General features: G+C 41.7%; 1 protein-coding gene and 1 long non-coding RNA gene across 2 annotated transcripts in view; one reads left to right on the forward strand and one right to left on the reverse strand.

The window, feature by feature from the left end:
• The window catches only part of LOC308199720, a 42,957-nt gene extending 15,463 nt beyond the window's left edge, over positions 1-27,494 (forward strand). Inside the window, exons 4-9 of the long non-coding RNA XR_013954891.1 lie at positions 67-179; positions 3,440-5,566; positions 6,484-6,599; positions 14,392-15,436; positions 20,770-20,845; positions 24,021-27,494. This is a non-coding gene — a long non-coding RNA (uncharacterized lncRNA). The remainder of the gene's footprint in view (positions 1-66; positions 180-3,439; positions 5,567-6,483; positions 6,600-14,391; positions 15,437-20,769; positions 20,846-24,020) is intronic.
• NCEH1 (neutral cholesterol ester hydrolase 1) lies at positions 8,886-27,661 on the reverse strand. Its single transcript, XM_080604271.1, has 5 exons — positions 27,511-27,661; positions 19,618-19,846; positions 17,787-17,856; positions 15,251-15,422; positions 8,886-13,765 (listed from the first exon to the last, which is right to left on the reverse strand). Exons 1-5 carry the CDS (start codon positions 27,646-27,648, stop codon positions 13,148-13,150), a joined length of 1,227 nt encoding a protein of 408 aa, XP_080460397.1. The 5' UTR covers positions 27,649-27,661; the 3' UTR covers positions 8,886-13,147.
• Positions 27,662-27,847: the final 186 nt, after the last annotated feature.

Here is a 27,847-nt window from a genome sequence, read left to right on the forward strand (position 1 = left end):
TCTAACAGTATCAGTGCTGCCAAATTTGTGTAGTTGAAAAAATATCCATGCTTTATCCTGACACAGGCAGCACCAGAAAAAAGGTCAGCTGGTGGTCAGCATCATGCTTCACTCATTTGTCAGCACAGAGCTGAATGTTTCCAGAAGTGGACATTTGTACCCTGAGGAGCATTGTTAAGGTATGCGTTATCTATTTGTGAAATCTGGTTTTCCACAGGCAAAATATTTATTTCTGAAGCTTTAATTCCCAGTCAGGGCAATTTAACGTCTCTGCAACTCAACTTAGTGTTGTGAATGTACTGAGCAGAGGAAACACAGCTTGATACTTGGGCTGTGCTGCTGGCAGCTGAAAAAATCTAGTCATGACTTGCAAACTAAGTGTTATGAAATCACTAATACTGGATAAACACGGAACATCTGGATTTCATCCCTTATAACACTACCTTTTGACTGTAAAGAAGTGCTCACAGTAAAACTAATCCAAACTGAAGATTGTAAACTAAATGTACAAGAGTGTAAAGACGCCTCTGCACTTGAGACATCAGCAGGTAAATGCACAAAGGCCTGGTTGTGTAGACAGTCCCCGCAGAAGTCACGGCACAGATGCAGAGGCATGGTTTGTGCTCAGAGGTTCACCCAGATAATGGGATTACCCTGAAGCTGGGGAGAAACTTCACGCCCTTTGTGAGCTTGTCTTCAACAAGGGATATATTGAACAAGCACTGTAATCTTAGAGTGCAACCTTACACTAATGCATAGTCAAACTAATTTTTTGTCACTCTCAGCTGCTTGCTCCCACGGTTTTCCTTGAACTACCTGTCCTTGCCCTGTGTCAGCTCTATATGCACACAAACTGAATAATTCTGGGGGCTGGCTTGCTGACTGGAATTTCCACAAATGTTTTGCTTTTGCTGCTGATGACTTTGGGGTTAGAAATGTGCACAAGTGTCTTTGGGACCATGCATTGGATTTGATCCTGCCCTCATTACAGTTAATGGCCAAAGTCACATGAACTGCAGCAGGAACAGGCTTGTTTAATGGAAACAAGCCTGGAAATACTGTACAAAACACAGTGTAGCTTTCCAAAACTGGATGCGATTGACAACACCATTGTAGTGTTTTGTTAGACTAGACAACCAAATAATCTGTGTAGCAGCCAAATACAGGCATGTTTTCTTTATAGTCAGAAAAAAAATATATAAAAAAAAAAACTGTTGAACAGCTTCTAAGTTTTTGGAACTCAGACCATGATGCAGATGCAATAAAGTCAACTGTCTACCAGCATTAAGGGTGAAACTCTCTCAGAAGTAACAGAAATATTTCAGATAACACCAGCAGAGAATGTGACCAGCTATGTTTCAGCTGCTGCCACGCAAAGCCCTAGAGAATTGAGCTTTCTCCAAACAAACTGTGTAAGCTCTGCAGTGCTGATAAGTAGAAGTACCTATTTACTCTGTCTTCAAACAAAAAACGCATAGGGCTCAGGTAGATGAACAAATTGCTCTGCCTCCATGAATGTAGGCAGTTTCAAAGTTATTTGCAGTGGCTGTACTTTTAGATCAAATACTAGAAAAAACACCTTGGCTTAAAACTCAAAGAAAAATAAATTTCTACTTATTTTACCGTGTAAGTCAGATGGATTTAAAAACAAAGCTGTGGTAATGTATTTCTGAGCCTAAGTCCATAATCCTAGCCCCAGAGAATTTACACTCCAAATCATTGTTATCTTGCAGCTCCTTGTGTACATACAAAGTGCTGTGCCCTGCCAGTTGAAGTAGTGTGATAGTTCACCTCTGCATGAATTTGCTGGGCTGATGTCTTAAAAAAACAGCTGGGCGTGGATAAGCAAATCTGTTGCTGCCGTTGGGCTTGTAGGAAGGTCTTTCTCTTTCGAAAACCTTTTACTAATTTCTCCTGTAATCAAAGAAGCAGCTTGTATTAATGCAAATTCCCCAGCAATTTCTGACAAATGTAGAGAATAGAAAAATACACCCAGAAAGATGTCTCCATCTGATCCTATTCCTCCTCGATCTGTTTGCTTACAAGCTTTCTCACACTTGTGTGAAATGCTAATGTGGAGGGGGATACTGTGGCCCCAGTCCCTCCTGACATTCTGAACGCACTTCCCAGGCCTGTTTTTCTATCCTGCAGTGTGAAATTAATTTTGGCAAAATCTTGAGAGAATTAAACTGCAACATGGTGATCTCCTTGCTCAACTCATATTTGCTGTCTGTCTGATTTATGTTGAAAAGAGGCACTTGGGCATGCCAATTATCCTGTCTTTTATTTGCCTTGTGCATTGAGCCTTTGGCTACTAGAATTAAACTGGAAAATGCAATTAAAAGCATTAGCTGTAGCAAACATACCACAAAATATCATTATATGCTTGACAATGTTCTCCTTCATATTGTTAATCCCTGCAGATCTACCTGTGCTATTAGATTTCATATATGGATTTTATTTTTCTCAAAAGACTAAATTAATTGGGATGAGCAAGTTGTGTGCCTAATTGCGTAAGGAAAGAAAAGGAAGATGTCACCATACTGGAAAAATCTCACCTGACTTTTCTTGGTGAATATGGTCTCAACTTGAACTTGAATAGGAGATCTAACATTATTCCAGCTTCAAAATTTTTGTGGGTTCCTAGCTGATATTATTTGTCAGATAAACACATATTTGGCTCAGTGCACCATGGAAATTATTGTGTATAAACTAAGTTGTCTCCAGGTGTGATGGAAAGTGCGGGGGGGCTTGGGGTGAGGTGGCAAGCAGGGGTGGCGGAGCGTGTCGGGACTGAATTTTGGGGCCAATTTCCTTCCTTTCCTACGTTCTCTGAGGTGAGGCTTAGGGGATGGTTATCTGGATGGATCCTTCCTATGGTGCAGCAAGGCACCTAAGTGGGGAGCATGGGCTTATGAGCCACACTGGTGTTGTCATCTGGGGAGCAAACTTAGATGAGGGGAGAGCAACCTTCCCGTGCTCTTCATTCCCAAGTCAAAATAGACCATCAAAGGAAAGCAAAATTCTGACTCAGAATGCAGTTACAGTAAGTTGAAAAGCCAGAAATGCACTGATGTTGAACACAGCACCCACATTCCTGTGGTTATTTCCTTGTGAAACAGTCTGAGAAAACAAAAAAGACTGTGATGGTATTAACCATATTAACCCTGCAAAGACAGGTTACTGGCTTTGCAAGTAAGTCTGAGAATCCAGGAGTGCCTGATGCTCACACCACTAAGCCCACTGGGCTGTATGGCCTTCCTTATGGTGAGAATATATAGCAGTCATATGAGTTTCTTGCTGAACACTTTTAAAAGGTATCTCTTGGCCTCTGGTAGAAACACCATTGCAGGAGGCACTTGCTGCCTCATTATTGCAATGGCCTTCCCAAAATCCTGCTCACCTTAAGTTTAAACTTTCTCTTTATCTCTGGAAATAGGAGTTTCCACAGAAAACGAATGTCAAAAGCATGAAGAAATACGTGCAGGAGAGAGAAAAGGATAAGAAACAAAGAGGAAGCTGAAGTCAAGCTCAGTGGTGACATAGCTACATCTCCAGCCGTGTGATGACAGACAGGTAAGCTGGCACCTCTGCAGAGGTAAAACAGATCAGGATGGAGAAAGGCAACTTTCCAACCTTACCTTCTGTGCTGCGTGCAAACCTGTTAAATACCAGACCCATAAAAACCTAAAGATAATGGAAAACTGGAATTAGAGGCATAAAGTCGTTTGGCAGAAGATAATTTTCAAGAACAGTAATACCAGGAGTGGTGATATCTCTGACTGCGGGTTGTTGGATTGCAACATTTTCCCTGTTCCGGTTAGTCCTGATAGGAACTGAAAAGAGGTGGATGAAACCCAGTGACTTTGCCCTGCTGGACTCATTTCACTTAATGATTATTGCTCAATGTGATCAGAGAGAAAACATAAATGACACTTTCTTCGCTTAGGGGAAATGAAACTTCAGATGCATAGGATAATTTAAAGCACCTATAGGTACTCTTCTGCATAATTGTAAGCGATTCATTTTCAGCTGGTGAAAACTGGAGACCTCTGGCAGACTTTTGCTAGCAAAACTCAGTGGATCTGCCTGAGCTCGTACCATTTCCCAAGGTTTATTTTTCATTGCTCTGTAGTAATGATGCCGATGCCTCATTTGCAGCTGCTCCCGAAGAGCCCAGCTGCCCAGCTGGGTGAGAATGCAGGCAGGATGCCGCAGCCAGCTGCCTTCCTCCTCAGCTGTGAGCACCGGCTGTCTTCCCTGCTGGAAGTGCTGCTCCTTCACCGGTCTCTTCAATTATTTCAGGGAAGCAAGCCTAGCAGTAAGGCCAAGCAGATAAAGGACAGCAGCCCTGTGTTCTGTCCTTCGCTGATTCATTTATTGGTCCTGGGGAAAGCACCGAGTAGGAATGTTTTGTTCTCACCTGCCTGCACTGCAGTGACCTCACCTTCCTGCCTGCTGGGAAGGGTATGGTAAAATCCCATTTATGTCTGGCTTTTTTTTTTTTTTTTTCAATTTAGCAGACTGTAGATAAGGTCCTAACATGCCAATATCTTTGTCACCTAATTTCTTCCTTTCCAAACAGCGAAGTCCCCTCAGCTCCTGTGAGGGGTATGGTATTTCCAGAGGGTTCCCAACGCTGCCAAACCTGCAGCAACTTCAGTGTTGTAGGAACAGTCGAGGAAGAAAATATCAGGGACAGGAACCTGCTTCAGTAGTGCAAGTGCCAGCTCGCGACAGTGTGTTTATGCATTAAAAGCCCTGCCCGAACAAACACTGCTGACACTGAGGTGAACTGCTCACTCGTGTTGTGCCCGGCCTAGGTGGGCTGCAGAAAGCACACCAGGTGAAACAGCAGCGAGCAGCCGAGTGCCAAGCTGATCCCACATCCAGGGGTTTTGCTGCTGCCAGTCTGCAGAGCAGCCGAGGGGTTTGTGAGGCTGAAGGCCAGGTGCTTTGTTCAAATTTATCACCGCTTCCTGCAAGCCTAGATGAGAAAACGCCCTCATTGTTCTGTCAAGATCAAGGAGCTTTGGCACTCAGGCAAGAGCTGCTGAGAGAAACTAGAAGTGACGGTGGAATTCCCCCAGCCCTATCTGTGGTAAACAACCTCTCCTTTGCCCGGGCCTGGCACGGCTCGGGGAGAGGCTTGTGCTGCAGCTGCCAGGTCCTGGAGGCAGGAGAGCTCAGCACTGCTGGTCTCCAGCGCTTGCTGCTGTTGTTGCTTTTTAAACTTCCCTTCTTCCCATGCCGTGATGAGTCCAGGATCCCGAGACAGACAGCGATGTTACTCACTGGAAGGATTAGGTATTAACAGGAAAAGCACCTTCTGCCTTAACTTGTTTTTTGTCTGGAAAACTGAGAAAATTTGTTACTGAGCCTGGCACACATTAGCTTTTAATGATTTCTGTGCCTCACCTTGTTTAGAAAGGCAGTTTTGCTCCCAGTTGCAGCTCTGGACACTGAGTTACACTGGGTCAAGCCGAGGTAGGTGCCTGCAAGTGGAGTCCTGTCAACACAGACGAATTGGAGCTGAGTTAACCCAGTTGCCCTTCATTGATTACAAGTGAGTAAACAAGTCTGTTGTGGAAATCTTAGGAGGAAGAGCATCCAGCTGAGTTGGCTCTTCTGGGTTAATATGCAAATAGTAAACGACTTGGTCTTCACAGCTCAGGAGATAACTGCCTGAGCAGGCAGAAAGCAGAATAACCTCTGCTGAGTATAAAGATGCATTTCAAAGTGACACTGAGAAATGAGTTAAAGTTGGAATTTACATTTGGAAGCGAAGGCTCCGAGAACTGGGATGAGTGGCTGATGTAAGTAAGCATGTGCCTCTGCCTCGAGGTGACGGGTTAGCAGATCTTTAAGATCTTGCTCAAACTCAGAAACTCCCTTGGAAACTCAATCAGCCCAAGAAATCAAGAAGTTGGCACTCCTTAAAGTAGAAGGCCTGAGCCAAAATTCATGTCAACTGCATCATTTTAGTCTGAGTAAAAGGAATATTGCAAACCAAGAGTCAGCCTGTAATCTTTAATGAAGTGGTTCTAGGTTTGTACCATTGCAACAGATGTAGTGCATATATGCATACATAAAAGAATATATGCATATAATTTTTAATATGTAGTTCCTTACAGTGTTTAAAAATAATACACTGATTCAAGCTGAAAGTCTCTCTTTCACCAGTGTCCGCATCGCTTAGGGTGAGCCCTGAAATTTTCACTTCTGTAGCCTGGTTGTTGATGTTCAGAACTCTGCTGTGGTGTTGGATAACAACATCCAGTGGAGTCATGTCTGTGCCCAAAGAGGGTCCTTATGTGCAAGGTGCCCTGCCTACATGCACTGGGCATTATCCGATAAATCCACGATGTGCTGATTAATTTTTTCAGCATATTTTTTTGGGGGGGCAGGAGGGTGAGTGGTGAAAATCCATAGGCAGATGCTGAATGTACGCAGCTCCTTTACAAAGCCATTCCTACATTGCAGTGCTTTACAACCCACAGCACGTTTGCATGGAGGGAATGAAAATGCTGGAGCAGATGATGCGACAGCTGCAAAAAGAATGCAGTGTGCATGTGGCTGGATGGTGAAAAACATCAAAGGTAACTCATCTGATCACTAAAATAACTGGCAGCTGCAGGTGCCAGGGCTGCTTTGGAAGCAGGCTTCTGCTCCAGTGTGCAGCAGAGGGTGCATGAGACCAGCAACCATGGCCTTGTACTTGCAACCAGTTGCCTTATATAGCATGAAGGAGCAAAAACACAGGGCATGAGAGCAGAAATAGCCCCATTTCCCCAGCTATTACCCCCCAGCAACCATTTACAGGGGCACTCACATCTCTCCATAGATTTCAGAGATTCTGCTGTGCCTCCTTTCCATGCATCTGTCACTGATAAAGACAGATGTATATGCTGGCAATTGAAAGTCCTAAAAATGCAGCACTATACAACTACACAGCTGCATCCTTGGAGCAGCAAGGCAGACTCTCCCGTTGGTGCACGCACTCACCCCTTCAGATCTGCAGAATAGGAACATGCACAGGTGCCTACAAAATTGAATGTGAGACCCAAATTAACTGCACATGCCCTTACCAGCTTGCAAATCTGAACTAATAGCAACTAGGGCTGAAAAAAACCCTTATGGTGTGCCAAAGACTGAAAGTGTATCATGCTGAAATAGAAAAATGGCTCTATGTTTTTGTTTTTGTCTCTCCCTCCCCCCCCCTCCCCAGGAAATCTGAGTAATCTCAGATTGGTGTGAATTTTATGCCTTGTCCGTGTGTGAATTCATAAATAAGGGCCTGGGCTGCCACGAAAGTTTTGGCACAATTCCTGCTATAATGCTTTCATTTCTGTATTTTGTTTTTAAAACAAGCTGGACCTTTTCAAGAGTCTTTGTTTTAAATGCTCCCTCTGCTGGCTATTGTGTAAATTACATTTTAAGTGAAAATAAAACTGCTAAAGAAATTACTAGGCTAATAGCAAAAATTCCTTGTCTTTATTCCTCCACCACACTCTGAATCCAACATCTCAAATCCCATATATTCAACTGAGTATACTGCACCTATCCCGATACTGCCATGGTGTTTGTGGGAGAGCTTATTTTCTATGACATCAATTATTATTGCTGTTTTAAATCGCCTGATATAAAATATGCTCTCTCCTTTAATGAACTCCTCCTGTATCCCTAGACTGTCTTATAATTTTAAGTGTCATGGCTTGTTGAAATTCTGCCTCAAAAAAGAACAATTGGCTGTGGTGGAAAGATTTAGTGTTGGCTTGTTATAGAAAACCAGGAGTAATTAAAAATATAAATTTCTGTAAAAGCAGTTTTAAAGGAGATACTGCAGGATTTTTTTTTCTTTTTCCTGTCTTCATGTTGAATAGCTGATAAATGCTTTAAAATGCTGCAGAAAATCATGGTGAAAAATTATTAAATTTACATTAGGAGTGAAAGGTAAGAGATGCTTACGATGTGCTGCCAACTATTTAAACATTTATGAAATAAATAAATGCCATTGGACTAGTGCCAGAAGAATAAATAAAAGCAAGCAGAAAACACGTGCCTCTCCTGGGGGTGAACAAAATAATGCCTAGTCCTGCTTGAAAGAGGTTTCTCAGTGTGAAGCAAGGAGCAGGGAGCAGACAGGAAGGATCCGAGTGAAGGGCATGGTCAGTGGGATGCCAAGGGGCTGATTTCCGTGGCAGATTAACAGCATTGGATTGTATGGACTGGCCTTGTAAACGCAGCGTTGATGGACATTTGTGTCTTTAGACCACCTCCTGCTGGTTTAAATAGAAGCTTCTAAGTCTCTTGAAGTATTCTTATTGTTTCCCCCCAGTACTTTTTTTTCAGCAGGACAAAAGTGTTATGTTCTGTGAAAGTCACAGTACCCTGCTGGACAAAATGGCAAACCTGCACATTACGATAATTTAAAAGTAAGGTTGCTGTGACCATTAATAAATGAGAGAGCAGGGGAAGAAAATAGGTAAGAATTCAGAAAGAAAAAATGTGAAAGCAAGGTAAATAGGAATGAAAATGGAACTGGGATAAAATTGATTTCAAACATTAATATATGAGCATGTAAAATTCTGTTTACAGAATGAAGAACATGAGCTCAGCTGTCTATCTTGAAAGAGAGAGGAACAGCACTTGTGCAGGCATTGTCCTTTTTTCAACATAAGCAAATGTGGTCAGCATTAATCATTTGGGAGCAATCAAGTCAGGGAAGGTCGCATTCACAGACCATGGATACACCAGCAAGGTTTCCTGCTTTGAAAACAACCACCCTGTCTTTGATTCAGCATTTTTTTACAGGAACTCGGAGATCTCCCATTTTGTTTCACTCATTTCTACTAATTGAAAACTCAAATTAGAAGCGTTGCACATCTGGGAAAAAAAAGTCAGACATATTTCCACTTTATTTGTTCTTCAATTTGATAGCACATTTGAACCACACTTGCTACTTAGATCTTACAAGATCTTTCCCCTGTAATGGGAAAGAAGAAAAAAAAAAAAACCAAAAAAGTCACACTTAAGTTACTAAATGCATTCATATCACATATGTTGTACTTTGTATTCTTGAACATCATAAATAAGAGAACATTAAACCAGTTTCTTTAAAAACAAAACAAAACAAACATTATTACAGGTCATAGCAGCTTAAAAGGCTTACGTCAGGTTAATCTACTTCTAATAGTTTTAATTGAAAAAGTTTCTCAGAATGTATTAAGAGATTAAAAACTGATGCACCTAATCAAAAAATAGAGAGGCCCAAACAGTACAAAACAATGTTTTAAAGATAAATAATTTATTTTTAGTTTGTAGGACTTAAAATCCACAATGGCCTTTCTGCTTTGGCTTGGATGCAATTTTGCAGTTACTTAGATGAAGGTCAGGAAATTCTAGTTGCTAGTGATTTTTATGAAACATCTTTAATTAGGTCTGGGTTTTCAGAAATGCTCAACTCCCATTCTTTAAGATGTTCTAAGCTAGACAGACAAAAACTTTATTTATTCCTGTCAGTATCAGTCAAAACTACTGGGGACCTGCTAATATATTTCCAATGAAATAGGATTCAAATGAGTGTAGCTTCTGTTATGCAGGCTTTTTCTTTAAAGCCTACATTTGAATGCTTTGATATTCTTGCAATGGACAGTTGAATTTTAATTGTAGGAAGGGGAGGGAAAAAAAACAAAATAGCTATCTTCTAAAAGCAGTTAGCCATACTCATTTAATGAATTTAATGAAAAAGGAAGTAGACCAATTTATTGAGCATCTTCTTTTAGAAGACCAACTTTTCACTCTACATAGGTGAAGTATGGTTAGGAGTATTTCTGAGTCTGATTCTAGAACATGTAAGGTGCTCTGAACTGCTTTGTGAAACAACTAAGGAATGAAGGTGCTACGTACACCCAAGCAAACACTTGTCAGATGAAGAGTATTAAAAAAAAAAAAAAAGAATAAAGCTATTGTAACATGCATTAATCTTAATCTCTTGCTTGCAGGCACCAGATCTCTGTAAGGCCTGCTGGCCCTGCTGAGCTGAGCCAGTGCTCTGTTGGGGTGAGCTTGCAGCAGTTCAGCTGGAAGCAGTGCTGAACTTCTAGCTCCAGGCACAGCGATCGCCTGCACAGGAGAACAAAGTAAGAGGAAAGATGAGAATGTGACTAATGCTTACTTCAAGGTTTACGCTTAATTTCAATCAAGCATCTTGTGTGGCTACACACCAAAAGGTCTTTTTATAGCTGTAACTCAGACCTCTTTTTGTATGTAATGGGAAATGCCACGTATCTTTGCAGCTATTTTGTAGTTAACTATATATCTGCATGATAAAGTAATCATGGTATTTTGATGGAACTAATTAATACTGTAACATCTCATCCAAGTTGTGCTACCATCGTGGATGTCACATCAAGCTGGTGATGACTTAGTGAATACATTCAATCCAGTTATATACTTACTACCACTTCTTGTGCCAAGACTTTAATGTGCTTCAGTGCATGAAGGAAATACACAGCCAACTCCAGGAATATATATTTCAGCTCTCCATTTCATTTCAGTGAAAAAAAAGGTAGTGGTTATACCATAGCTTCATAGCAGATATTTATAAATTAGCTATAAACAAATGCTGATCTAAAGCACTGCAGACAGCTCTTAGGTAACTTAGTTATTATAGAACTGATAGGAATAGTAACCATTTTTTTCCCAGTACTCCAACGACTACCTTTTAATGACTGCAGGCTGAAATAAAATTATACCTTTTCTGACATAGCCTTATTGTAAGGGGGAAAGTCAGGAATAAGCCTATTGTTACAGCTCAGTGTAAAAGATATATTTTGACTCAGACATGGTCTAAAGCCAAGTAATTGGAGCTGTTTGCATACAGTGGATTGGATACGAGTACAGGCCCCTTTTCAAGATCAGTAATTTGTCTTTTTGAATAGACATAACTTTAGTTGATATCTGTTGTAGGTGTAAATTGTATCTACTGGACTTGTGTTTATGGGAAAGGGAAGAAGAGGTTTAAATCCGTAAGAATGTTTAAATTCTTCTGTAGTGTTAATTGTATATATTGGCCAAAGTTTATCCTGATTTGAATTGACACTTGGCTGCTCTAATTCCACCAAGTCTTTGTAACAATCTAAATAGAAAAAGAATCTGGGCCACTGTTGAAAAAGCTTTGGCTTGTGACCTCCGTGTGAACTCATGCTCAGAAATTAGTTTTGGCCTGTGTGACTGAGTCTACATTGAGGCCTTGTCTCATTAATACATACAGCCATATTAACAAGCTGGTGTTTTTAGGAAGCAATGATTCAGCAAAGTCATACTCTTATTTAATTTATATATCAGTGAAAGCGAGCTGTTCTGTATATACCTTAAGTTACAGAAGGTAGCCTGATTTACTTTTTTTTAAATTAACTTTTCAGAAATGATCTCATGAAATCGTCTTTGTCAAGATTTCCTACAGCTGAGAACCCTTACCTTACTGTACTTTCACACAAGCCAGGAGATTAATCAGTTACCCTCACAGGGGGGACAGAGTCTAGCAGCACCGCCAGCCATGGGGAAGACTGCTCTGAGCCAGCTGTTAAAGACTGATGGAAAGTCAGAAGCCAAGGGATCTGTTCAGTGCATGCCAGTCAGTAACATATCCATGTCCTTCACTAACGTCTGTGAATTCAGTTTCACAACTCCTTTGTGAGGTAGGAAACGACTACTCCCTGTCTTTGACTACTCCCTGTTTGCAGAAAGAAGAAAGTGAGGCACAAGGAGATTACGTTGATCTCCTTGGGTCCTACAGGAAGTCTGCAGCAAAGCTGACGATGAATTTAATCCCCTGGTTTAGTCACGGGACAGCCACCCTCTCTTTGCCTAGAAAGGCTAGGCATGACATTTTGGTGCAGCCTCCACCTCTGCAATCAGTAAACATCCTGGAAAAAAAGTACATTTACACTGTTGCAAGTGGTTTCACTTCACTGTCCTGTCTCTCTGATTTTTAAAGAGCGGCTCAAACTGGACAGATGTGCTGCACAATAGCTAGATCACGCTATCTGGTATTTTAGGTACAGTCTACAAGACAAACAAGCTATAGCAGCAAAGCTCCAATGTAAATCTCCAGTATAGACTAGAGCCCACTTCTATTTGTCCGATTCCCTCCTTCAAGGAAGGATGAAATACAACAAATGCCATAAGCACAAAAGAAAGTCAATGAACAAAAACTTCTACTATTAATTACAAACTTTAGTGCAAACCACACAGCAGATTATTTTTAGTATGCTCAGTATTTTCTGTAAGGAGGTTATAAACTGAGGCTTTAAAAGCTGACAGTCATAATCTTCAGCCATGTAGTCATCTCTGAAGCTCCCATAATGAACCCAGATTCTGCAGGTACACGTTTTATCCTCCATGTTTGTATGAATGCTATGATTATTTTTTTAAAATTGAAAATGTTTTGCTCTGTGCATTTATAAATAACTAGAAGACCATAAAGACCAAATTCCAAAGCTGAGTTATGTTAGACAAGTCTCTTAGCCAAGCATCATCTTAACTATTTTTTTTTAATTTAAGAGCCATTTGTCTATTTGCCTAGAAGTCACCATCTAAATCCATCCCTGACATCCAAATGCATGGTTCCACTGTCAAAGGTGAGAGTGCTCACACTTTCTTTCCCACCAGCAAGTACTCAACACTGTTGAAAATTACTTCTCCCTTTTATATATTCAAACAGAGATGTAAGCATTCGACTTTATCTGGCATCATTTTACAGTTGTGGCCCTTGTGCCTAATTAAGGTTCAAAGCTTGAAAGTTTCAAAGCTTGAAAGTTTCAGCCAGTTAAGAATGAGCCAGTTAAGAATGCAACAGGAATGCTGATCTCCTTGCTCAACATTTGTTTACGTTCGACAAGTTATCTGAAAAGAAAAAAAATCCTGAAATCTGAAGAAATATTTCACAAAATACTTTGCTGGGCAAGGTCAATTGAGCTAGTAAATGCTACAGCTAGTCTGCAGCCCCCCCCCCCCCCCCCCCCCCCCGATGCAGCTGAATGGATGAAGTCAGAATTTGGAAAAGTGCACTTTTTCATTCTTTGATCTTTTGCAAGAACAGACACCAGAGTTGAGCACCCTGTATCTTCTAGAGACTCTCTCCTCAGAGGTTTTCATCCAGCCATTTTATATAGCTGTTTCTAGTCTGAATTCCTGCAGAGAAATCAGTAGGCCATATCGTGAATATCATACAGCCATGAAAGCAGTCATCGAAGTGATCGAGTGTGACTTCCACGCCAGCATTCTCTAACCGCTTGGCATACATCACGCCATCATCTCTCAGGACGTCATTCTCACAAGTCAGGATGTAAGTCTTTGGCTGCAGCTGCAAAGTTTCGTTTTCTGCAAGCAGCGGGACTGCTCGTACATCAAGGAGCGCTGGTATCTCCTCGATTATTTCAGCCTTGCCTGTGGTTTGTACTACAGGCTTGTAGTTCTTTTTGAATGACGAAGGCAGTAGAGATGTCCAGTTCAGACGTCCTCTGTAAGAGAGTGCTTGACCAACATCAAGAGCAGTGTGGTTGTTAATCAGCAGTGAGTGAGCCAAGTCATGATTACCATTGAAGTAGTCTATCCAATAGTTGATCATGACGTAACGGGGAAGAACAGGCATATTCATATTCTGCTGATATGAAGGGGTATTGAAGTCAAATGCCTGAAGGACTGGATAAATTAAGGCCTGCAGTTTTGGTCTGATGGTCAAATGCTCATCTTTGCTAAGCTGCAGGAAGAACATAGAATAAAATAAAGATTACGAAAGAAAATAAGCATTACAATATCATCCCTGAACTTCATTCAAACAACCATTTGAAAACTTGTAGGCCAAACTCTGTTCTTATGCAACGCCTCTGGTGAAGAATGATCCTCTTTTGCCTGAAATACAGCCTTATCTTTTTATTTTCTTTTAATGATGGTCATTCAGGACAGTTTTAGTACCGTTACCAACAGAAAATCAGTAGCAGACATTTACTGAAGTGTATAAGGAAAGTGTAAAATGGTATTCTCTAACACACCATTTGAACTATTCGCAGATGGACTTCTTGAGTCAATGTAGCTATCCAAGGTTTTAATAGCTTTTCATGATTCCACAGCTTCCACAATTGTAGCTTTTTCTTTGAGCTTTTGCAAACTGTTGGCATCCAGTTTTCTCTAGCAAAAGGCTCACTGTGTGCAGAAACACCTTTGTGGTGGACTTGAACCTAACATCTGCATTTGATTTGAGCCTACAAGGTTGGCATTTGAAACCCCCTGATTCTTTTAGTGAAAGAATCAGTAAACACTTGTTTTGCTTCACCTTCTACTCAAGATACAAAGATCCGTGTATCTCATCTTGTCTTTCTCTTTCAGGCTGAAGAATCTTAGCGCATTTAACCTCTCCCTGAAACAGTCCTACATCATTGATTTAACTGTGCATCATGGAAATGAGTTATCAATGCTGTTTCCAAAACATGGCTCTATCATGTTTATCAGTCCTCAAGATGAAGACTTCTAGTGCAATTGTGCTTTATTAATTTTCCCCCTAATTCAATATTGCAAGGTTGTCATGATAATTAGTTGCCTGGGCAGGGTATGTTCTTTATCATCACCAATGGTTATTGGCAATATAAAAAAGCTAATAATAATATTTCACTCAACCATGAATAATACTATTACTTGCCCCAGGCTGCCTTTAAAATCTTTAGTAGATTAAATTCAGATTATGTTTAAACTAGAGATACACAAAAGAAATTTCCTTAATTGTCTTCCTGGAGCATTTCACAATTTAAAGAAGAGTTAAGCTTCACGTATTATATTTTTTGTCCTTCATTAGTATTTGAAAGAAATAACAATCTATTTTCTATGACAAGCATCTGAAAATAAGAAGCTAAATTGATAAATCATGCATGTAGCTAGTTACCTACTTAGGTAAATAAAGAATTCCTCAGCAAAAGAGTTTAAAAAAAATCATTTAGATACTTGCTCTTAAACTTAGTCCCATAACAACTCATAACTGTAGTAAGACATTGCAAGCTACGTGCAATATGCAATTGACTCATTTTTCTTCTGTAGTGTGGTAAGATGCTTTCTTTCAATAGAGAGCTACCACTCTGTCTCTAACACTGGCACATCATTTCATGATGATGCAGCATAAAGAACCTGTCTACCTATATGCACCACTAAATTAGGGATTGTTATAGCATAAAACATAACAGACACTGGATGTTACCTGCTGACACACAGCAGCAGCCAAATTTCCTCCTGCACTATCACCAGAAATTGCGATTCGATTTGGGTCAACTGAATACTCAGCTAAGACATCAGGCTGCAAAAAATGCTTTGTAGCACGAAGAGCATCATGGAATTGCTCAGGGAAGCACACCTCTGGTACCAGCCTGTATCTACAAAAGAAGAGGTAAGAGACAATTATTACCTTTAATGTACTTCTCTCTCATGATTAATAGATGCTATCTGAATGGCAAATAATTATTTCATTAAGATAAATACTATGGGAAAAAATGAGGTGTGTAGTACTTAATCTTTTAATTAACGCTCTAATTCTGAAAGATTTACAAGAACCTATTAGGTATGAATAACACCAAGATGCTATAATATCATGCAGCACTTTCTTGGGATTTCCCAACAGAGCATTTCATCATGTTATAAAAATGAATGAATATTAGAACAACCCTTGGTGAGGGAGTCATTACTGTTGGCCTGTTTTTGATCACAACTCCGCACCTTAACTGCTATGACAGAGTAAGCAATATACGCCCAACAGATTCAGCTGAGACAAGCATCTAGCAGTTCTGTTTCCCCAATTTTTTCTATGCTCAGGAGAGGATGAACGTTGCTGTATCTCTTAGCTTTGTACCAGGAAGCGAACAATAGCCAGGAAGTGAAGTAATACCAATTTGGGGTAATGCAGCAGGTTGAATAATTCATCTCCTTTATCAAGGAGAGAAGCAGGAATATATACTTTTCACAGACTGAAGCACACACAGATTAAACAGTCTGTCTACAAACAGACAGCAGCCGAATTCTATTTACTACATTTTCTCAGTTTCTAAATAACAGTGCAGGAGAAATCAGTTCATAATTTACTCAATCATTTGTAATGTAAGAGTTGTTACCAGGCCTCATGGTGCAAAGAACATCTTTCCACTTGTAGCTTTTTGTATTCTTAACAGATTTCACATGTTCTTATTGATCAATAATATTTTGAGAGAATGTTTTTATTGTCAGCTTGACAAGCCTAAATCTTTGCATAAGTGTCTTAGCCCAAAGTGAAGAAAAAGGCTCGACACTGTCAAAAGCATTTTATTTTGCCTTAACTTCTGCCAAACAAAATCCTGTTTTCTGGTTCAAAACATTTTCTTTGGAATCTAAGCTAAAAAAATTCTACATGTAAAATAAATTTTAAGCTTAATTTACATGAATTGTTTCCAACTTCAGATCTGTCCTGCTTTCAGAAAGCAATCTATATATTGCATCAACTACAAAGGAACATGAGAGGGGCCTTTGGGAACGCCTTGCAGAACTGAGTAACATTGTGTATAGATCATGAAAGCGAGATGTGCAATTAAACCAATGAAAAAAATCAAATTAGACTTCACTAATGGAGGATAAATGCCTTGATTGAAAGATATAATGGCTAAGGAGAAGAGACAAACAATAACTGAGAAACAGCCACCAGAAAAGGAATAGCAAAGAACTTTTCAAAACTGTGATTGTTATTTGTATGCTTTTTTTAAAACAGTTTTTCTACTAATAAACAAAGAAGTAAAAAAGCAACCCCTTAACGTACACTAGAATGAGTATTGAATCAGTAGCACCAACTCCATATAATTAAATCGTAATTAGATCACAGAGCTTGGTGCGTAATTGACTGCAAGTCAGAAACTTGAGTAGTTAAATTAAGTGATTGGTTTTGCAAAAGAAAATATTGAAATTGACAAGAAGGATGGGCGAAGTACCAATCAAGTTGGAGTCATCTAAGTAACGCAGTTAGCTAGTTGAGAGGTTTGTTTACCTTGGAATTGTTCAGCTAGTAAAAAAAAAGGCAACCCTGCTTCTCTGTTGTCTAGCACCCAGGCAGTCTCCTGCTCTTGAGTGGAGTACAGTGCTTACACGGGAACAGTGGGCAATTGAGGGAACAGCAGGAACTGCCAGACTTCTGTGTATTTTGGTTAATGAGCAGTGGTAAATGATTTGCTAATTTTTATGTTGCAGACCCTTGCTCAGTGGGACTTAGAAAACGTGTTTTTGTTTTTAATGTATTATATACTTTCCATTAAGGGTGGAATAATTCACTCTTGCTCTGTGTGGGGTCAGAGAGATGCAGTTCAGCCTTCCTTCAGGTATATACCATGCCTAAACTGCTTGTCAAAAAAAAGAGCAACAGAATTATAACGTAAGTCATTTGAGTGATCTCTGGTTTTAGATGCACTCCTTACATACAGGTATATTTGCAAAATACACTAAAACTTGCACTTCAGTTTCTGTCCAACTGATTAAAATGCTACTCTTTTCCCACATTTCTGCCTTCTGAAATGGTTCCTAAAATAATTAGAAATTCAAATGAACTTTTGATTCCATTCTAATTTGTTGTCATTCTAAAAGGATAAAAATATCAGCCTGGTAAAGAGAATTATTGTCCAAGGTAAAGTCTTCTACAAAAGTCAGTAACAAGGAAAAAGCTAGAAGAACTACGTTACGTATTTCTAAAAACCTTAAAGTTATTTTATCGATTTTAGATTACTCACTCAACTGAAACAACCACAGCATTGAGAGATTCAGCCATGATTCTGCAGAGGTTGTTATAAAGGCTTGTTCCTGGAATGAAAGGACAGCATTAGCGACATGAAAGTCCATTTATGGCAGTATTTCACAAAGCCATACGTAAGCCTTCCCAGAAAATAAAGATATCATACAAACAGAAGCAAAGTAAATAAGATCAGCTTGCAACAGATGAAGTTCCAAATGCACATTCTAGCAGAAGGAACATAATTCATGCCTTGAAAAGATCTGCAGCCTAATGCTTTCTTTCTCATCTGTTTCTTGGTGACTTGGAGCACGTCATTTCATCCACCTATCACAATTCTCACAACTGGGCAAAATTCAAGGTACCCGGTGGCTTGCGGGCATTAGCATCCAGAAACAGTTATTACTGTATGAGTCACTGCTTTTTCTTCATGTTATTATACCATCTATTGCTTTGATTCAAATGAGCTGCCCTATTAATGTCAATGAACTACTCATTTAAGGGAGGATTAATCACAGCTATCCTATTTATCAGTGGACTGATTTTCTTTAATTTTATTCCTTTCCAATTATGTAGTTGTTGATTCCTGGTACTATAAAATATACTAGGACACCAAGCGTTTTCTAAAGCATCTAGTCTTAGAATTTAGTATTTGGCTGTGACACTTGTGCCATTAACTTCGGCAACTTGGACTTAAGGATAGCATCTGACATAGCTGAGTTACAGTATTCAAACAAAGCACAGTAATTCAATACAAACTTTTGACACAACAAATCTTATGCAAACTGTTAGAACACAAATGATGTAGACAGGACTAATAAACATCCCTTAGGTAGGCCTAAGAAAACCCACCTCAAAGCCCCATTCCTCTGTAAGAAGAGGAGCAAAATGTTTAGCTGCTATAGGACAAAGAGACTGGGATTTCCAAAGGCATGTGAAAACCAGACTTTAAAATGTATTTAGGACTCCAAATCTCACTTAAGTTATGGTCTAAGTGACTTGCATACATAGTCCAAATGCACTTGATGCAATCTTTTGCATGTTTTAGAACATTTCAGAAAACACCATTGATTTTTTTTTTCTATAGATGAGGCTCTAGATGCTTCAGAATGCACCAGGGCTGTACAGCCTTCGTGTCCTCATGGGAGCAATTAAGCAGGGAAAAGACAGACTCCTGTCAGTTCTTGCTCTTGGCCACAGGGCAGCCATGAGAACCACATCCCTTCTCTTCCCAAGGCTTTTCTCCTGCTGCAAGATGTGGAAGGATCAGTGCTTCACTTGTATAACTACACCTTCCTTTCTCTAATCATGTTTGTGGCTTCCAAGTTAATGTAAATAATGAACTTTCAAGATAGTTTCTGCTAGTGATCACAGCGGTTCCCTAAGGGAGTGGGACTGGAACCCAAGTCTCCCCACCTCCTCTGTCACACTGCCCATTTTCCGTGAGCAGCAGCATGCACTCCCAGGTACATCCTACCAGGAGCCAAACATTAGCAATGCTCTTGCATGCAGTTTTGTTCAGCCCACTCTGTGTAGTTTGTTTTGTATACTGTACGTTTTGTCCTCTCATGAGGAAACAAAATTACCCTTTTGGTTCTTTTACATCTCGTATCCAGATAAAATATACATTTTTGCTGTGTGTCAATGGTGTATATATAAATATATTTAAATCCTCCTTCCTTGCATCTGATCGACCAGAGTAGAGACAGTTACTACCTAACTGAGTTAAGTCTTTGCAAAATTGTCATCCCTGGCAGGAAAAACAGCTTTTGGTTATTCCTTCTGGGAGGAAACCAGAGGAAAATCCCATTTAGTTACTAGCAGACACATACTTGCACTTGCCAAGGCCCAGCCGCCCCCATGGATGTAAACAACACTGCGCTTGAGCGTTTCATCTTGTTTTCCAGGAGGTTCGAACACTCTGACTTCCACACCGTCGAAAACAGCATCCGTTATGTTAATGTGTTCAGAAGAGACAGACTTCAGCTTGTCAAACGTACAAATCAAATAGTTCAGAACTATCAGGTGATGGCTGAGTCTCAAATAGTGAATCAGGTGACACTAGAAAAAAAAAGAAAGGAGATTTCCGTTACTTCAGAGCATATCACGTTACGATACACTGATGTTTAATGCAACTGTCTTCAAAAGGCAGCTCCTCCATGAAAAACACATATAGGTTCTTAGAATATTCATCAGAAAATGAATGATTATCAAAGACCCGTAATGCTTTTACAGCTGTATTAAAAGAAAACCCTGTCCATAAAAGATTCTCTGTTGTCATAATAAATCAAACCATGAGCACTATGCAGATCAAGACAAGTGTGAACGAGAACTAAGATCCTTGCCTTTGAAAGACACCCCCAAAAGAGACAAACTTGACCAGCAGATTCCACTGTTGGACTAATGAAGCTCCTCAGACCAGTGCCAGTAGAGGGCAATACCACACAGTCAATATTTTTGTGGTAGTAAGGTACAAAATAAAATATTTCTCTTGTTCCACTGCAAGACTTAAGTCTTTCCATTTCCAAATAAAGTTTCCAAATTAAGAAAGCTCTCAGTGATTGCAAAGGCATTTAAAAACACAAATGATCTCAAACAAATACAGTGCTTATTTACTGGCTTGTCCTGTATTTGCCTGATGAATTGGAAAGCATCTGAAATATCCAAGACGCAGGGCAGGTTTGTGATTTCTTCCTCGGAAACTAACGTGTATTACTTCTCTTCTGTGGGTATGTAAAACACTAAGAAAGTAGGGAATGATCTCATCTTTCTGTACGCTTGTGATAGAAGGACAGATTTTCTCTTTTGGCTATCCAGGATTTCATTTATTTATTTTTAATAAAAACCAACTTTGCCCTTAGTAAACCTGTTTCTCTCAGCAAACAGTACTGGGACCTAAGGCACTCCAGCCTAAACCCCTGTGATTTGCTCCCCATGTGTGACTTGTGCATCATTTGCTGTATGTACTTGTTCCCATCCCCTAGGTGGTGCAAGAGGGGCAGCAAAGGGCGAGCCAGAGGACTTCTGCGACTCCAATGCAGAGACTGGCCCCTAAAAACAGTAAGTAGCAGGGGTCTTTCCCCTTTTGCAAAGTTATTCCCTACTCTACAGATGAAGAATAGAAATTGGCTAATCAGCTATGCCTTTTGTAAAGCTCTCTGTGTCAAGGCAATGGAATTGGGAGGGACAATGAATGCGTATACCTGATGTACACCTGTGGGACCACAACCATAAGGAAAACCGTCAGCTGTGACCTTTTATTTTATGTACAGATAACAGATGCTTAAAAAAAAAAAAAGTGTATTGTTAGGAGTCAAGAGGCTTGTTTACACACAGCCATTTTACTATTAGTTCTGCTAGTATCACCAGTACAGTGCAAAGCTGCTAGTATGAACTAGAGAAGTCCAACACCAGGGAGAGATCAGTCACCCAGGTACCACCCTAACCACGTTCCCACTGCAGAGAACGGGTTGTTGCTTTAGCTTAACCTATACAAAAACCAAGTGGAAGCCAAGTTAGGTTCCTTGTGACAGACATGATTTTGCAAGTAAGAGTTTTACAGTCTCTTTCTGGCTTATATGATGCATTTACAAGGAGAGCCATTTCATTTTCTTGCTTTTTCTTCACTGTACTTCTGGACTACCATTTTCCACAGTCAGTTTCAGTGCTAAGTCTCTTCTTGAGTAAAAGGCACACAGCTAATGGAGGAACACCACTGCCTCCAGAGGAAAAAAAAAATTTTGAAGCACTCCCTATCAGCTGAGAGGCTTCCTGCATTCAGAGTGTCCATGCCAAAGAGGATCTGTTCCCTTGGGTCTACAGTCCCCGTTCTTATGTTTTCAATCTGCAATAGTTAGTTTCAATGTAAAAAAAAAAAAAAATCCCAGCTTTCATTTGGGTTAGAAAGACCCTGCATAACCCCACTTCAACTGCAGATTTGTGTGGAAACAGACAAGACTTTGAAATTTTTCCCAAAAGACTCTATGACTGCCAAGCACAACGGACTGGTATGTGAGTGGGGAGAGGAATCCACTTCCAAAACAAGAATTTAAAGAAATAACTCTCTTCCTGCTTAGCTTGCGGTAAGGTTACCCTGCTGAGATAGTTTGGTGAGAATCCAAATTTTGAAATGTTAGCTGCTTTATGGATGGATCATCGTTTCTTCCAACAGCAAGGTTTTTCTCTGGGAAAAAAACCAACCAAACAAACAACAAAGTAGCCACCCAGTGGGCAGAAACACGGAATTCCTGAGACTGTATCTTTGAGTTTCTGATTATGCTTTTCTCCCACTGTTATTTAAAAAATTCCCCACAGGAAAACACCATTCGAGCTTGAATGGTGAAGGGTAATACACCTATTAATAATTTGACATGTAACTTATTGAACTGCCACTGATTTACCCAAAAGATCTGATCCTCTGTGCACCCTGTGGAGGTTCCCAGGGCAGGTAACCACTGGGAAACAGTTACAGAAACACTGCCAGGCAAAACAGCACTTCTGTAGATTTTTCAGCCCGATTTTTTTTGTAGATTTTTTGCTGCAACAGGCATCCCATTTTAGCTTTCTCCTACTTAAGTTCATGTTCTTTGTAGGCAAGATTACCACGTGTTCCCTGGAATCGGAAGTGGTTTATTTCCAAGGCGAGTCACTGCTGTTTGCTGACAAGTGTTTTGCCCTGGTTTTTAAGCTGCAGAGCACCGTGGCCCTCTGCAGGTTTATCAGATGCTTTTCTTCCTACAATAGAACACCCTTTCCGAGAACCAAAAAACAGTCTGGAAGAGATACCTCGTCCACCAGGGCACAAAAGGAACAGCACTGATTTTTTTTTGTTGACAGTTTTTTTTTGCCAAGCACTTATCAGGCAGATTCTTTGGAAGTATATCTAATCAGTCAATTTGGTTGTTATTTACAACACATCAGGATTGTGCTTTTTGCTGGCAGAGAGCTAGTCTTATCCAAAGGTCCTAGAAGCAAAACCCTTTTATATATATATATATATATATAAAAGATATTTATGTATTTTTAAACAAATCTCATCATTCTGCAATAGAGCCACTGGCAACAGAGGATGTATTTGGTGGTTGGCAAAGTCTTATCCAGGACTGTGTTGCCACCAGAAGGTCAGAGCTGCCTGTCCTGTTGACTGTGCTTCCCCGGCACCTTTCTGTGTTGGCATTAACAAATGCGAAGCCTTGGAGTATCAGCTTGCTGCACCAGCTGACTACAAACCCAGAAAAAAACAAACAGCAAACCTCAGCCAGGTCATCGTCACCTTAGTCATAACCCAAGGAAGGAAAAAGGGAATGGGGGAAAAGGACACTCACACTTTTGGCAGCAGCCCACAGGTGGATTGGCTTAAAACAGTTATAAAGAAATGCATTCAGTCATCTCATGTAAGCGACAACTGGTTTGATCTTTGCTAGTATTCATGACTTTACCACCTCTCTCGTGATAGAATGCAGGACTGTTGCAGGCTATCAAATCTAGCACTTGTATGTAGGGAATTACATGTGTGTGGTCAAATGCATACAGAAGAGAGAAGAGGAACAGTGATTTCTCTGGTAAAAAGGGAAAACAGACAGTGCTGTAATAAGAGACAGTGAAAAGGAAGAGAAAGAAGAGGAAGCTACTAAGTTAAAAAAAAAAAAGAAAAAGAAAAAAAAAGAGGAGTTCCTGTGCCAGCCACAGACATGGGACATTGTTTAGTTTGGGTCAAAGCCACAAGCCTTCCCATATCATGACCATGTCTTTATGCATCAGCCTGAATAAACACTTCAGGTATCAGGGAAATGTGGCCTGAGAACTTCATGGGACTGATGGGTGGGCTGACACACACCCGGTGCGCCCAGCTGCTACGGAGCAGCACAGAGCTGCATGGGCAGGAGGGCCCTGGGAGAGGACTAGCAGGGCAGACGAGAATATTTTGCTGCTACTCGAGCCAATTCAGCAAGTAACTACCGTGGGCAGATTGCAGCATGCCTGCTGGCAACATATTGCCCAGTTCTGATTGCAGGTTTTCATTTTGGGGTTGTTGCCTCTCTGATCCACGGCTGCTTTGGTGGTGGTGCGATTTATAATATAATAATGCATCCCAACTCTCCAACGAACCAGGCAAAGCAGCCTCTCCGGCTACAGCCTCCTCTTTCAGCAGGATGTCCCCATAGCCAGGGTTGAGGTAGGGACAACCCACAGATCCCTAACGACTAAGCTGTTTAAGATTAACGCCTTCCTCTAGGTAAATTCTTTGGCAAGGGTCCAGGTACTGAGAGATTTAACTTGGTGCTGAAGAAAACTGTCAAGAAGTGCAGAAGGGAGTTCGGGTTGTGATAAAAAGCAGACGGAATGAACAAAGACCTGTTCTCGAGAGAGGCACCATTACCTCACCTTTCATCACCAATCGGTCCCTAAACTATTAGGATTCTTCTGTTGGTCCTTCACCTGGTAACTTCAGGAAGAATCCCAAATGCTCGCTGCAATCATGCTTACCCCTCCTTCCTTGTACTTTGTATTAGTTATGTACTCTCTAGTACAAAAAATAATGTTTATTTGTGTTGCCAATTTCTATTGAACTCCAATAGCACTCCGCACATTAGGGTCGTCTGTCCTCGTGACTCCATTAGCCGACACTGTCCTAAGGACCCCGTTGAACCATCCAGCTTCGTGCATATCTGACCTTCAGCCTTGAAATTACCGCAACAGGCTGCATTCAGATGGCACACAAAGGCAGCGTGCCACCGAAGCCAAGCTGCTTACTTCCCTGTCTTTGCAGCTGGTGAGAGGCCAGGTTCTGCACAGACCTTCCTGGCCTCAGCTGCAATCAGGAACTGGGAGTTGCTGTAGCTGTTTGCATTTTTACAGACAACACTGCTGAGGACTACGCCAAATCTCACTCGTGACTCACCGAGTAACGATGCTGACACTGGGCGACTGAACTTTTTAAGACTTAGCTTCCTACCTTTAAAAGTTGTATCTGCTCCTGAACGACACTATCCTCAGTTTGGGCACCACTTGGCAAAACACACTGCTGTAACGTTTGAGTCTAAAATGCCAACTACAATATCTGTAGATAGCAAACGACTAGCAAAAACAAACAAACCAAAACCAGGCTTATTTCCCTATTTTACTGTGTGCAGAACATATTGTTCCGACTGCATTTTAGGCAGCTTATCCCATGTAAAGGTGTCAGGTTGCACTCTATTTTCTTTTATTTTGCAGAACCATTTCTTAGTGCAGGTGCATGACTACACAGTATAGAGCGTGTACTATGCCACTGGAATTTTCAGCAACCTCAAACAAGGCACTCCTTCTCCTCCCATCTCCCCTGAAGTAAGATTAGCATACTGGTCCCCTTTTGAAGTAAGTTTTGAAACCTACTTACAGAAACTGCCGTGTAAGCATTACATGTTTTTAGCCATGTGATAATACATAAACACTCATGGAAGTGTTTTGCTCTGATTCAGGGCACTGAGTCAGTCCCAAGCCTGTAAAAAAAAATTTAATAGCTTACTGGGACAAAACTCTACATAATGATAAGGTTTTGCGTTTAATATACTGAAGAGCAGTGCCAGCCTTAGTATGTTTTGGTGGCAGTGATTGTTAAAGTGAGAAAACAAACACATTGTTATCCCTAACAAGAAGCTGTCATGCTCAATTGTCAGAGTCAGCACAAATCTATTTCAGAATAACGAAACAATTGTATTTGAAGCACGTGAAGTTTGCTTCATGCTCTTGGAAGAAAGGATTACAGTACACTGCAGAGATTATTTTAAAATAAAAGCCACTTAGTAATGTACTTCTGTCTGCTATCAAACCTACAAAGGAAAGTAATAAATAGCAAGCTGAAAATACATTCTGAAGTAGGTGAAAGTTCAACAATCACATTTACAGCAATGTTAAAGCATTTGGTCTTGCAACCTCCGGTAGACAAAGAAAAGGGAAGCTCAGCTCTACAGCAGGACATGCTTTATTTTATATACACACACTAAAGCTGTCTGACAGAGTAAGTACTCAGGCTTAACTTTTACAATCCTAGCCTCAGCTCACACAGCTCATTCTTAATGGCAGTCACTTATTCCTAACTTCGTGCCATCTCTCAGCGTTGGAAAGACTTCTAAGCGCTTAGAAAGCACCCTCTCTGTCTGTCTGGAAAGAAACGCCCCAAGGTTTACTCGTTGTGCAGTTCAGGGCATCACTAACGCCTCACTGCTGCTTTATGCCTCTGTGCAGAATCCACTCATTCCTCCTTGTGAACTCCATATGGCAGGGACTGTTACTTGTTTAGTGATTTTTCCTTGCTACCTGAGCTCACCTTTCTAAGGCCAGAGATGTAAGTGGTTGTCTAAGAAGTTACAGCTTCCTCCTACCAGAGGTGGGGACAGCCGTGGACACCTCAGCACCGTCTGCCACCAGGCCCAGCTCTATTCCAGCGGCTCCTCTTGGGACAACAGCCTCTGGGATATCCCAGAGGGGGTGCCATGCCCTCCAGCCACTAACCTAGAGACACTAGAATCCATCTCACTATGCCCCACATACCACAAACAAGCAGAACATGTACATAAGCCAACAGCAATATACATATATATAGTCCGTCATATGATTTCCTAAAGATAGCTCTCCTTCAGCTAGAGGTTATGGACTTGGTTCAGGTGTTCCTGGCAGACAGGCTACGACGTGCTCTGTGGGCAGCACACTGTGGCCATCACTGCCCTTCTGGTTACGCCTTCAAAGAATCCCCTTGAGCTTCTGGTTTAATGGTTACATTTTTTAGATACCAGCACAGAGCAAATGAAGGGCAAACCACAGCTTTTTAAACAGAAACCTTAGGCTATTGCAGGACATGCCTACGTAGTTTCCACGGCACATGAGTATCATGTCTTGAAGGGAAGGTATACAAGCAAGAAGTTTTATTCTTTCATCCCAGAAGCGTGCTTTGATTCAGGGGGATGTTCTGACAAGAACCTGTCCCAGTAGCTCAGCTGAGAGGTCCATCGAGCACTACCCGCCTGCAAAAGCAGCAACCAGAGAAGCTGTCTAGGGAGAGAACACAAGTCTGGGCACCGTCCTCTCGCTTCCGCAGTTATTGTATTAGGAACGCGGGAGGTACATCCCTGCCTTTCGGCATCTATTTATGGGCCCTCCGCCCATTAATTCATTTAATGCCTTTCTGAAGCTGACGATACTCCCATCCGCCCAACGGAGAAGTTTTGGGACATTTTATGCACGACTTAAACTGCCGCTAGGGATAAAAAAAAATTAAAATACTTTAGCACCCGCGGTACCTTACATCAGGCCTGACCATGAGCGACTCACGTCACGACCACCCTAGCGGGGGATCAAGCTCACAGCTGAGGAAGCTTGCGATCGCTGATCTGCGTCAGGTCAGCATGCAAACACCGGCGGAGAGCGAGGGAGAAACCACGAAGTGACCAAACTGTCACGCATGTCCTTCAAGATCTGACGGGAATCCCCAGCATCTTCTTTCCCTTAATGCACTAGCCAACGTATGGAAGTAAAAGCCATTTATTTACAATTCCTTTTTGCCCGCAGGACGGCAGCCAGCCCGCAGCACGCCCCGTAAGCCCCCCAAAAGCCCCCCAGCAGGCGGGGTGCCAGCCCCAGCCGTGCCCGAGGGGCACACACGACCACCGGGGCCAGCCCCGCCGCTGGCCGCTGGCCCCCCGCCGCCCCCGGGGCCCATCCCCGCCGCATCCCCGGGGCCGCCTCACCGTCTGCTGCACGGCGCGGAAGGTGGCGTCCAGCAGCATCAGCTTCCACGCGTCCGACACGGTGCCGGGCAGCGGCAGGTAGATGTAGTAGGCGGACAGGGCGGCCAGCGCCGGCAGCAGCACCCAGGCGGCCCGCATGGCCGCGGAGCCGGCCGGCCTCCCCCGGCGCTCCCGTGCCCAACCCCGGCCCGGCTCGGCTCCGTTCGGCCCGGCTCGGCCCGGTCCCCGCGTGCCCGCCCCGCGGGTTGCCGCCGGCCTTTGCTCCGCGCCCGCGCAGCCGCCGCCGCCCCGCCCGGGGCCCGCCCGCAGGGGGAGGCCGCTCCGAGCGGCTCCGCGG

Source organism: Anser brachyrhynchus (assembly GCF_964034855.1).
Source record: "Anser brachyrhynchus genome assembly, chromosome: 9".
NCBI lineage: Eukaryota > Metazoa > Chordata > Aves > Anseriformes > Anatidae > Anser > Anser brachyrhynchus.

Excerpts from the sequence above, each read along its gene's own strand:
- NCEH1 (XM_080604271.1), bottom strand. The coding sequence starts at position 27,648 with ATGCGGGCCGCCTGGGTGCTGCTGCCGGCGCTGGCCGCCCTGTCCGCC. Across the intron at positions 15,423-17,786 it reads GCTGTGGTTGTTTCAGTTGA|ATACAGGCTGGTACCAGAGG; the intron begins GTGAGTAATCTA and ends CTTCTTTTGTAG. Across the intron at positions 13,766-15,250 it reads CTGCTGCTGTGTGTCAGCAG|CTTAGCAAAGATGAGCATTT; the intron begins GTAACATCCAGT and ends TTCTTCCTGCAG.